The following is a 12,832-nucleotide window of genomic DNA, read 5'->3' on the forward strand; positions in this document are numbered from 1 at the left end:
TTATGGACGCTCTCCTCCGATGCCGCTGGCTGGGGGGATTATGTAGCGCAGCCACATAAGGGATGAATATTTATATCGCTGTTAATTACCCTAATTATGCTTGTAAGACAGCTGTTATGGTCTAACTATTCTTCCTGTGTTTATTGCCAACATATAAGTGGTTGATATCCCATTTTACTCTCGCGAGAGTTCTGTCGCAAGCTCCAGGGAATTCCCATTGACGCCACGCCAAATCAGCTGGGTGATTTTTTTCCTCCGTTTAAATGGAGCCGGGAAACCGGCGTTCAGGAGCGACACGTTGATGCTCAAGCGATCGATCGCGCGAAAAACCTCCGCCAAGGCTGTTACAGACTGTGCACAGAAAGACACTGTGGGATTATCTTTTTTGTTGATTTTTCACCTTTGGATTTCGTCACAGAACAGCGCTGCTTCACATCGAGCTCACGGACTTAACACAACCACCGGTGAGGCCGATTCAACGCACACATAAACAGGACATTGTACGGGACTCATAGTCATTTCATCTACTTTTCATTTATCATTTTTGTTTTTTGCTTTCTTGTTTGTCTTTTGTACATTTGTATATATATATATATGTCTGGATTCACTTGGATGTTTTCTCTCTACTTATTGTAAATACACTTTGGGTTTAAATCGAATTATTGTCTTCCTAGCCTTTTATTTTTAAACTTCATCACCATACAAACTTGGGGTCAAGACCGTTTTTTTTTTGTGTATCATCACCTATAAGCTAGGCTGAGCGTTACAACGTTGGGATGACGATCGGTTACTCGCACTTCCGACCGGTCGCCATAGGAACGCGTTAACAACACGTCAGCACACGTAGGAACGTGTTACATATGATTTTATGAAAATGATCAATAATTTTGTTTTGGCTCATTGTTTATATGTGGCAGACATGAAAATCAACGAACCTTAATTACAAAGTAAAGTATATTCAGCTGACTATGTCTATATGTAATATTAGAACTGTTATACACATTTTTTAAATAAACCTTTCCACTTTAACATGTATGATGTCTATTTGTGAAAGATTATGATAATTTAGTAATTTTATTAAGACTGAGATTATGCTTGATTAGATTAACTTTTTATTAGTTTGTTATCTGTGTGATAGCCTATGTATAAAAAATAGTATGAATGTTTTTAATATATTAGCCTACAGGTTTCCTGAATTGCTAAAACACATTTCTTGGAAACATCATTAATTTTTTAAAACCTTAAACACAAAACCAAATTTTCAAACTACATTCAGAGAACATCTGACTCTTCTTTCAAAAAAAAAAGAAAAAAAAAAGACTCAAAACCATTTTATCTGTGCTCAAAATCAAACAGTGCTTGCACACAAGAGTCAATAAAAAACATATATTTGCATTAGGCTATTATTACAGTCAAACCTGAATACAGAGAAAGCATTTTGTTACACATAACAGAAAAAATCAATAAATAAAAAATAAACAGCAAATATTTTATCACAGCTTAATCCATCTGGATCTGATCTCATTTCCACCTCTTATTTCAGTCTTCTGACTCAATTATGCTGTGTGGTAATAGCCCTACCAGTTCATTTGTGTATAATTGTGAATTTTAAAATTCAAAACAGAAAATTGTTTGGTCAAAAGTGACCGAAGAGCACCATGACAGTACTGGACTTGTAACATTTGTTGGAAAAGTAAATTATTTTAATTATGCTATATAAAACTTTCAGTAACAATATTATTACAATAAATTGTGCTTAGCTTTTTTTTTTTAAGTTCTGCAAATATTTTAAACTGTAGATTCACAGGTCACAACAGTTTAAAATATAAATGTGTGTGTGTGTGTGTGTGTGTGTGTATAAATGGATATTCTATATAGGCTAGGTCTATCTGTATTTCCAAATATATAAATATGATATATATTTATGAAAACCTTCTTTTTAAATGAAAGGCTACATTTATTAATTTGGGAGTGCTTTCTTTTATGGACTGTGAGAACATTGTACATTGGGCAATAAAATGAACAATAAAAACTAGTTAAAATGATTATATTGGTCAAATTAAGACTATTGAATGACTGTATATAGGCTAGCCTACAGTATTTCTGCTCTTTGAAAGTAAAACACATAGCCTCACATGCACAGGATTCAGGAGAAATGTTTTAGTGTTGTTTTAGGGGTACAATATTTATATGTATTGCCTTTAATGTCCATTTATAGTCTTTACACATTAGCTTGGATACTTGCATGGTTAAAAAAACTGCTATTTTCAAGACGTTGACGTCACGTCAGGTCGTCACGTGGGTCAACCCGCTCCGTAAGACGCTCAAAAGTACAAGACGTTCGGATAGACGTTCGATCGGTCGGTCGGTCGAATGTTTGATTTTGGCACGGAGTAAGCGCCATATGATTTTGGCACGGAGTAAGCGCCATAGTTCTGTATGTCTCAGCTCAGTGAATGGGTGATCTAACCTACACATGGCACATTGTGCGGGCCGTGTGCATAGTGGGGTGGGTGGGACAGGAGGAGTCGTAAATGAGCGTGCGTACCGTGCGCAAACCGCGTGTGGCTCAGCGCAGAGAGGAGGGACCGAAAATAAACAGCAACGAGTCCAGTCGTCGAGGTGAGTTCCCTTAAAGGACGAAAATACGACATTTACACGATGCTTATAGTGTGGTGATATCGTTACGGTGTCGGGGAGTGTCTCCGCTGTTTTGCAATACCAGAGATTTGATTTTGACATATATCGTTGAGGTTGAATGTGTTAAGAAAGGTACAAAAGTGAGATTTTCTGACGGCGCACTTTGGCCTACTGCGGGAGGCTGCGAGCGGGAAAGTCACCCGATTCCATCGAACGATCGCACTATTTTGATGATGATGATGTTTGAAATTAGCGCATGCAATTTTTCTCCGATCACATGCACGTAGCTGAAGGATAGATATTATGTCGTCGTGGGACTGGATGGGCTCCCTAAGGGTGAGAGAGGGTCTGTGGGAACCAGCCTGATGGACTGGGTGAGTGGACGGGCCAAACAGAGCTGAACACTACTGCTGATCTCGATCAGGTTTTCATGTTACAAGATCTTATATATATCGCTACGTGTATCTACAGCTACTTGATCTACTCTATCAGAGTAGTTGGATAGTGCGATCAGATTTAAAGACACATACAATCTGTAATGATTGAGGATGAACAGACCAAAGTATCGTGGGTTAATGCATAATGGCTGTCACAAAACCTAGTGAGCTGCCTTCAGGGTTGGGAGGGTTACTTTTGAAATGTATTCCACTACAGATTTCAGAATTCATGCTGTAAAATGTCATTTGTAACGTATTTCGTTAGATTACTACTTCAGCACTGGTAGATTTTTTTTCAATTATTTTGACTATAAAAACTCTTGCCAGTATTGTAAGACAAAATATGCATGTTAAAAATACATTCTCTGGAAAACCTATATATCTTATGCAGTGTTATTTCTAAAACAAGTTAAATCAAATGTATCATGTTTTAAGTATTTTTAGATATTTTTACAGGTAAACAATAAAAAAATGATCAAGAATTCGATTTTTGTCCTAATATCAAAGGTTTTAATAGGAAAAAAAAAATATGATCCAACATTAATTTTCTTGATAAAAATGATCATGCATGTAAAATGCTTATAAATACCATTTTAGCTTGGCATAAATCTGACAATTTACACAAGGTTTATTTCTATTTCTTCTGCACCAAACTTAGTTCAAACTTACTTCTCTGTCTGCTCGTATGAGTCAAATGCACTTTGGATCACATAATTTATATGTATAAATGTTTTCCTTCTGAAAATAAAATGCAAAGTATTTTCAGTAATCAAACTACTTTTTGAAAGTAACTGTATTGTAATTACCAATGATTTAATTTGCAACTGTAGTAGAATACAGTTACTTATATTTTTATTTTAAATACGTATTCCGTTACTCCCCAAACCTGGCTGCCTACCTAGACCATATTTTTGAGACTTGTTCACTTTTTGAATGTTTAAACGTGCCTTTTACACCCAAAATCAATCGGATCTAATATTTAAACTCTCATATGATGCTTAAAACATTACATTTGAACATTCGAATGCACCTGATGCATCCCAAAATGTTCAAAAGGAATGTTTAAATGTGCCTATGATGCCCCAAAACATTCAAAATGAATGCTCTGATGTCCCAAAAATATTCAATTTGAATGTTCAAATGCACCTATGATGCTCAACAACCTACAAATCAAATGTTTAAATGTCTGATGATCCTAAACATTTTAATATACCGCTTGTACTGACACATGATGTCCAAAAAATGGGTTAAAACGAACATTGTTTTGCACCTACTATGCCAACAAATACCGCATAGATAGGCCATTTACTAGGTCTTGTGGCACATTTAATGCATTTCTGTTTTATGATTTTTCATGAGTAAATGTAAAATGTCTAAGTGATCGGTAGTTGTGAAAGTGGTTTACAACTGAAAGCCTGATTTTTTTATTTTTTTTATTTTTTTTTTTTTATTTTTTTTTTTTGTTCCTCCAACAGCTGTTCAATAAAATTCACTCATGACTTTTGTTGCAAATGTATGACAACCTATTTTTGCATGTTGGTTTTGTCTATTGACTCGATTACTTGAGTTTAACAGAATAATTATCAGCCAATGTGTTTTTGTTTTTAAAGCCTTTTTTCCCTACGTTTACCAGTGAGCACCACCTTATTGATGTCTGTTTTGATTGAATATCTGACATGAATCTGGTGTCAAGATATGCAACTGCAATTGCACTTGTTTGACAACTATGTGCTATGTTCAGAAATGTTAACCAAATCTTTGTTTGGCTGGTTATTCCTACAAATGCCATGACAGCTGCTTCCTATAGCTTACATGTATTAGATTTTTCGTCAGCTTAGCTCTTCTGCTTTAGTCGTAGGGTGCAGTCAGAGGCTATGAGCAGCAACGAGTGTTTTGGTTGCGGCCGAACAGGCCACTGGATCAAGAACTGTCCAAATGCTGGGCGTGGACGTGGCAAGGGTCGTGGCAGGGGAAAAGGTGAGAGCCAAATTTAATTTGTACATTTTATTTATAAATGGTCACTACTGGGTTGTTTGTACGAATAACGTGCATTTCTTGCTCTCCCTCTAGATCTTTTTTGTTATCGTTGTGGAGAACCAGGACACGTTGCGAGGGACTGTGAGAGGACTGAGGATGGTAAGGACAAATATAAGATAAGAATTTATTGGCCGCCTACAAGAGGCGGCTGAATGCTCTTTTGAAAATTTGTGTGTAGATTTAACATTATTCAAATATTCATATTTCACAAATCAGTGAGTCAGTGCTGTATTTTTTACTTTTAGACTATGTTTTGGTTATTTGTAGATTGTTTATTTATAGGAGATTAGTTACTGGCAAAAGAAGCTTAAGTTGAAAAATATTACTTGATTTGCAGACTGTCCTGCAAACCCACTATTTTTATGCTATAAAACAGTTTTTAATGTAATGACATGAAATTCCACACATTTTCATCCAAGTCATGTGATATTGACCTGGTATAATGTGTCTATTAACAACTATTTAAAAAATAAATAAATCTGTAATTATACACTTGCAGCTTTCCTTACCTTATTGAGTGAATACATTAAACATTTGCGCTTGCATATTTCTCCCACAGCAGGACCATTCACAATGAACTAGTAAAGGCACAAAGGTGATTAGAATTTGTGAAAATCTTAAAATAAAAATAAATGGTGACACGGTACAGGATTTAAAACATATACTTTACCTTATGTGCATTTCAAGTTTAACCTAAAATCTTGTTGTTTAATAAAAAGTTCATTAACTTTTTATTAAATCATCAACTTAAAGAGCAACATGCAGGTTGGACACCCCTATATAGCATAGTGTATGTTGATGATAAAACAACTAGATTTTCTGAACTGGAGTAATATATATTTAGCCATTAACGATATTTTGAGATAAATTGTGATAAAATAACTTCCGCGTCTATAAAGCACTAACCGGAAGTGACGATGGGCTGAGGAGTCTGGTCAAGTTCAAGCTCAGGTTACAATGGATGCGAATGAAGAAACCAAGTTCTCCGGTGTGGACGAACATGCCTATGATGGCCCACAGGCCTATAATTATGAGCAAATTAAGAGTTAAAATAATTAAAAGTAAGACTTACTCTGCTAAGTCCTCGTTTTCGTTGCACAGAATGTCTGCTAACGTTAGCACTTTGTCCTCCAGTCCAGCCTGCGCCAAAATCCGGTGTACACTTTGACGGTGGACTTGATTCCATCGAGTGCACCGAGGGAACAGCATCAGTAATCAGCCTCACGTGGTCCTTACTCCGAAATCCCATCCGAGACTCCAACAAATCTCCAGGTCGATAATTCTCCGGAGTGAAATGTGCGCCACAAACGACCGAGTGTGTGGTAACAGACGCGGCAGTGAAGTCTGCTCTCTTCACCTGCACAAAACGCACTCAAGACCGAAAAGCCTTGTTTTTTCTAGAAGGAAAATGATGGACATGATGTCCTGACAGGCTGGAATTCGTGCAACCAGCACAAACACAATAATTTACCATTATGGCTTCTCTAAAACTTTCTGTACTGCTCTAACTACATCAACACCCACAATGAGAGCTGACCGCGGGCTCTTTTGTTTGCCTCGCCCTACGTCATATGACGCGTTGATAGCGGGAAAGGCGTATTCCAGAGCCTAGCACATTTTCATCAAAATCTCTACATCAAATGAGATTTCATTAGTAATTTCTACATATGTGTTTTTAAAAGACCTCTGCAGACAATATAAAGTATTAATTCAGTTATAAATTCAACCTGCATGTTGCTCTTTAAGAGATGTTCTGTTTGTTTTTCAGCATGCTACAACTGTGGCAGGGGTGGCCACATCTCCCGGGATTGCAAAGAACCCAAGAAGGAGAGGGAGCAGGTCTGCTACAACTGTGGCAAGGCTGGCCACATGGCTCGTGACTGTGACCATGCCAATGAGCAGAAGTGCTACTCCTGTGGTGGTTTTGGACACATTCAGAAAGGCTGTGAGAAAGTCAAGTGCTACAGGTAAAAAAAGAGGAAGAGTTTTCCAGAAACCAGTTGTGTCATATAATCGCCATTAAATAAAGTGTGATGATTAATATTGCTGTACACATCTCTCATCGTTTGTTTTGTTCCTCTTAGGTGCGGTGAGATCGGCCATGTTGCCGTACAGTGCAGCAAGGCAAGCGAGGTCAACTGCTACAACTGCGGAAAATCTGGCCACGTGGCGAAAGAATGCACCATCGAGGCCACCGCTTAACCCTGTTTCCTTGCTCGCCCCTCCTTTTTCCGATTGATGGTTGTATTATTTTCTCGGAATCCTCTTCACTGGCCAACGGTTGGCAGATAGAGGCTATTCCCAGGCCAGTGAGCTCTTGACATGTAAAAGGAGGAAAGGGGTGGAAAAAACTTTCCACTTTCTACATTTAATACAAAAAATTTTTTGTTTAGTTTGGTAGAGGTGTTATGTATAATGCTTTGTTAAAGAACCCCCTTTCCATGCCACTGGTGAACAGGGATGTGTGAATTGAGTGGACAGACATTTGTCAGGTAGGCCTCTAGTGGCTCGTGGAAAGTAGCCTTGGAGAGATCAAAGAAAGAAAAGAAAAAAACAGTAATAAAAAAAGATCCATACAAATCAAGGAAGTATTAGCTTCTTAATGATTTGCATTTTTTGTTTCATCAATGAGACTGAGTTAGCCTATGAGTGATTGACCTGGAAAAGCAGCACAGGACATAAACTGTCAGGTCTATCCAGGCCAAACCAGCAGTACGCAGCTATGTGGAGAGAAAAAAAAAAACGTTATGTGTAATATTACGCAAACAACTTTATACCATATTCTGGAAAGATTATGTAATAACAGTTTCTGAAAATGATATCCTTTGTAAAACATTGGTTGTTTGATTGAGCAGCTATTATGAGCAGCTATTATGTTTATAACCTAGTTAATGATCCCAAGATTGGAATGGAGTTTTGGTTGTTCTATCCAAGGTAAAAACTTAAATAAAATAACAATAAAACTTGAAAAAAACAAAAGTTCATAAAACAGATTTGGAGTTAGAAGAAAGGTGAATTTTTCAAAGAAATCAAAATGTTATTTTTGTACACTTTCACTTAGACTACTCTAAAAGAAAAACTATAATTTGCTTATACTCTGTTTTAAGTCTGAAGGTAAATGCAACTGAAGTTCTAGGACATTGAAATCTAATTTTAAACTGTCAATAAAACTGGAGGAGGAAGGGGTGCGAAGACCGAAGTTTCTTATTTGTGTCACGTCATTTTATTCTTAAAAGTATTATCCTGGGGTTTTTCTCTGGGAATAAACACGTCATATTCCTAATCAATCATATTCCTTGTGCACTAATCACAGCTGTCACTGTATGAGTGTTCTTTTTCAAATCTTTATTTTTTTTTTTTTACAAATATTTATTTATTTTTTCATAATATATATACAAAATATATAAGTTAATGCTGGATCCCATTCTGAAATTAGAAAAATATTTGTAATATATTTAATACTGACGAAAGATATATTAACCAAAATATGTCAGAATTGAAGTCTACTCTGCTGTAATTCTGATTTGATTGACATGAAATCTGAACAAACTCACAACTTTGCAGTTGACACATTAAGCAACATAAAAAGAGCTCTTTGAAAAGTGAAACCTGCTAGTCTACTTAATTTAGTGCACTGCTTTAGGCTACATATTCCAAGTCAAAGAGTGAGGAGAGTAAATGTATATCTTACTGCAACAGCTGGCCTGCAAATTATGGGATGATCCATAACTTGCCCAAGGAATTAATTTAATCAGTGAATTATTCAGTGACAACATACATACTAACTTTAAGTATCAAAAAGCAATTTCCAAAAACAGAAATAGCACAACATTTTGATAAAACATTGCTCTTGAACTTAAATGTAGAAACTTTATTTTTAGACTTCTTTAAGCCAAATAAGAAACTAAGTACTGTGTGGGTGTGTGTTGCTATCTTGTTTCCATGAAGGTTTAAATGCTCCACGATACTCTGAGTATCAGAAGGATTCGATACATAGGCAAAGGATTCATAACATTCATGGCACCATCTCAGAAGTCAGTAATGGAGATTTTTCCTGCATGTTCACCCAGCATTGATATTAGTGGTGTCTCTTGCATGAGGAGACAACCTGTACTTAAAGACAAAATTAATTACAGTTGCCTTTGGGCTCATCCCAGTATTCTTTTAGTTTCAGCTTAAAATACCCCACAGATAATTTATTATACCATGTTATAAATGCCTCTTTTTGGGTGGAATCAAAAACACACTGATTTTGTGTGTGTCTCTTTAAAGATGAGCTGCTGCTTCCCGCCCCCTTTCCAGAAGAGCGCTGTGCCTTTACATTTACATTACATTTATGCATTTGGAAGACGCTTTTTATCCAAAGCGACTTACAGTGCACTTATTACAGGGACAATCCCCCCCGGAGCAACCTGGAGTTAAGTGCCTTGCTCAAGGACACAATGGTGGTGGCCGTGGGGTTCGAACCAACAACCTTCTGATTACCAGTTATGTGCATTAGACCACTAAGCCACCACCACTCCTTTACAGCTCGTGATTCGGTTACTACAGCAACAACAAATCAGATCCTATATGACTGACAGCTTAAATACCGGAGTTCGGGCTGGACTGGGAAGAGAAATCTGCCTGGGATTTTACATGAATAGCAACTGGCCCAAAAGTTGAGAGTGGGGGGTGTTTGATGTCCTTTTTTGCATATCGTGGTGCCATTTTGTGGTCCGTTCTGCATAACGCTGTGGCTCATTTTAGCTTATCGCGCCCATTCAGTCTGGTTCGCGGCCGACCCACCGGCCCGCTCGGTTCTCCCGATGGCCAGTCCACCCCTGATCGGCCCAAAAAATGCCCAGTATGCCAAATTACCAGTCCAGCTTGTCCACTGTGACTTCAGTGGCTCTGATGCCGGGAGTACATGAAGACTCTTTATGTTCACTTTTACAGCCAACAACAGAAAACTTATGATGCTTAAGTAGCTGAGACAATATTCTTCTCACTGTATCTGCTCCAGCATGGAAAAAAATGCCGGAATGTGTGTAGATCACTCAGGGAGGAGGGTGGAGTCCATCACCAGTCATGGGCGAGGCCTGCTCTAAAGTGACGTCACTTTAGAGCAGAAACGAAAACCATTCATTTTGACACACTGTTTTTGATTAATAGAAGTATAAGAAAGAGGAGTGGGTGGACTTTTAACATTGTAGGGTGGTTGTGTACGCACACGTTTTTACACCATGTAAAAGTGAATATTGCATATTAGGTCCCCTTTAAATAAATTTTTTAGTGTCTCTTATTGAATGTGCAATTATGCTTATTGTTACATTTATTAATAATCTATGAAAATAAATGCTGTTATGGGCTGCAATAAGATTGGGGCCTAAAGTGTAAAGTTGTCAGGGGGCCCAAAAATCTTAACTGTATCACTGCCTCTCATGGATCCATGCCTCTCTTACCTCATTACATTTTGAAATACTGAATGACAGTTTTGTTGCCTGCTAAAATTATTTTTTTACATGAAAGTTACTATGCTAGGCATTAATGTTATGTTCAGCTTACAGTAAAGATAATGGGCACACTGCAAGTATGGGATACAAGATAAATATAAAGGTTTGTTTCCAATTGGTCTGTTCCTAAATATATAATAATCTGTAATTTTGCCAAGAAAGACATGATCAGCATCCTTGTTGGTCAACATTCAGATTTAAGTGTAAGAGTTGGGGCTTCAATAATTCTTATCAACCATATTATTTCCCTCTGAATTTAGGGGAAGTTTTTTGTTATTAATTTTTTTTTATTGATTCCAACACAGACTAAAATAAATTTAACCACAAGATTATGCATTCAGAATAAATTTATAACACTTTATAACCTTATCACAACCCCAAAAAACATGGGTTGTGTCCCTGTTTTCTGACCAGCATCCCCAGCAGGTGGGTGAGTCTTTAAGACCAAGCCTATACGATCTAGAGGGGGATCAGTAGAACTGATACAAAATCTTAAATTGCATCAGATGGACCCTTGCATCTCTAGATGCAGACCTGATGCTTTTTAGGATCCTAGCCCACACTCCCTCCTCCAATACCTTTTTAAATCTGTCTCCCATAATCTCTTGAGAGAAGAAGAAGCTCCATCCCCTGGACTCTGAATTAACAGGGAGTAATACACAAATGCTTCATGACCTTTCCCATAAGCAGTAATCACCATTTCCACAGTATCTGCCGCTTTAGGGGGGTGTACACTACTCCCACAAATAGTACAGAGCAGGTGGTGCATCAGTAAAAACCTAAATCTAGGACTCTTAAAATGTTGAACCAAATTATCATAAGATCTCAGTACTCCACTCTCATATAGGTCACTGAGTGTAGTAACCTCCCTCCCAATCCACTCTGACCAATAGAAAGGAGACTTATAAATATGTAATTTAGGGTTCAGCCATATGCTTGAGGCAACATTTAAATAAATGTCTGAATTAAACACTGGATACTTTTGTCCAAACTATGTGCAAATGCGAAATAACGGGGTGTGACTTAACTTCTCTGGTTAGTATGTCTGTAAGGCTTTGCAATGATGAATTAGGGGCAAGGACTTATTGTTTAATAAGTAACCAGGGAGGGGCCCTCTCAGGTGGAAGCGACCAATGAGCCAAATGTCTAAGTTGAACGCATAAAAATAAAACAAAATCTTGGGTAGGCCTGGCCCAACTTTGTCAATCGGCATATGTAACTTATTGAAATGTAACCTGGGACGCTTACCATTCCAAATACAGGACTTTGCTATGCTATCAAATTGTCTGAAATAAGAGAGGGGGACATCTGCAGGGAGAGACTGTAGCAGGTAGTTACATTTTGGAATACAATTAATTTTAATAACATTAACCTTCCCAATCATGGATAAATGAAATGAAGCCCACCTGCCCACATAGCTCAAATAACTTTTTGAATTTTTACACATCATCTGAAGAGTCAATGTTGCTCTAGGGGGCTTACACGCTTTTGCTTCACTATGATCAAGGACCGAGTCCATCAATAGATTAAAGTCTCCTCCCAATATTATATCATGAGGGGGGTCAACGGTTTGCAACATCCCTTCAAGATCTATAAAAAAGCCCTGATCATCAGCATTAGGCGCGTATATATTAACCAAAATCAACCTTTGCCCCTGAATTTCAGCTAAAACAATAATGACTCTTCCTAATTTATCATTAATTTGTTTTTAATTTAATGACTCCCCTGCTTTTAATTGAGACAGAACTGAAAAATCACGTCCACCCCATATCTTCCCAAATTTTTCAGCTTTCTGCGGGGAAAGATGAGTTTCTTGAAGAAACGCTATATCATATTTCTTACGTTTAAGAAAAGAAATAACTTTCCTTATTTTTATGGGTTGACTCAACCCATTAATATTCCATGTGGAGAAAGACAATCCTCTCATATTAACATTGACATTTTGATATAATAGAAAAATAAATTGAGTGTCAAAAACAAAATTATAAAGACCACTGTAAAGAAGTCAATGAAAGGAGGTGGCGAGAACCGGCTTCACGATATAAATAATATTTTAATGAGAAACTTAAAAGACAACAAACACACATATGACGGACATGTCCGTAAACTATCTCTCTCTCCCGCACAATCCTCCGCAGTTGGCCTTTATCCCTCTCGGAGGCTTGATTAGCCTGATAAGGGACCGGGTGTGTATGATCCCGGCCCCGCCCTCCGCCCTGCCAC

At 37.5% G+C, this 12,832-nt stretch overlaps 1 protein-coding gene across 2 annotated transcripts; it reads left to right on the forward strand.

Moving 5' to 3' along the window:
- Positions 1–2,460: 2,460 nt before the first annotated feature.
- On the forward strand, positions 2,461–8,168 carry LOC127626355 (CCHC-type zinc finger nucleic acid binding protein-like). Of its 2 annotated transcripts, none has more exons than XM_052102089.1 (5): positions 2,461–2,622; positions 4,930–5,054; positions 5,148–5,213; positions 6,883–7,081; positions 7,199–8,168. In XM_052102089.1, the coding sequence occupies exons 1-5, from the start codon at positions 2,477–2,479 to the stop codon at positions 7,314–7,316; spliced, it is 654 nt and encodes a 217-aa protein (XP_051958049.1). In that variant the 5' UTR covers positions 2,461–2,476; the 3' UTR covers positions 7,317–8,168. The 2 variants fall into 2 exon arrangements, with proteins under 2 accessions (XP_051958049.1, XP_051958050.1); XM_052102090.1 differs by lacking the exon at positions 2,461–2,622 and adding an exon at positions 2,649–3,014.
- The last annotated feature ends 4,664 nt before the right edge of the window (positions 8,169–12,832 follow it).

The sequence above is a fragment of the Xyrauchen texanus genome, chromosome 32 (assembly GCF_025860055.1).
Source record: "Xyrauchen texanus isolate HMW12.3.18 chromosome 32, RBS_HiC_50CHRs, whole genome shotgun sequence".
Classification (NCBI taxonomy): domain Eukaryota; kingdom Metazoa; phylum Chordata; class Actinopteri; order Cypriniformes; family Catostomidae; genus Xyrauchen; species Xyrauchen texanus.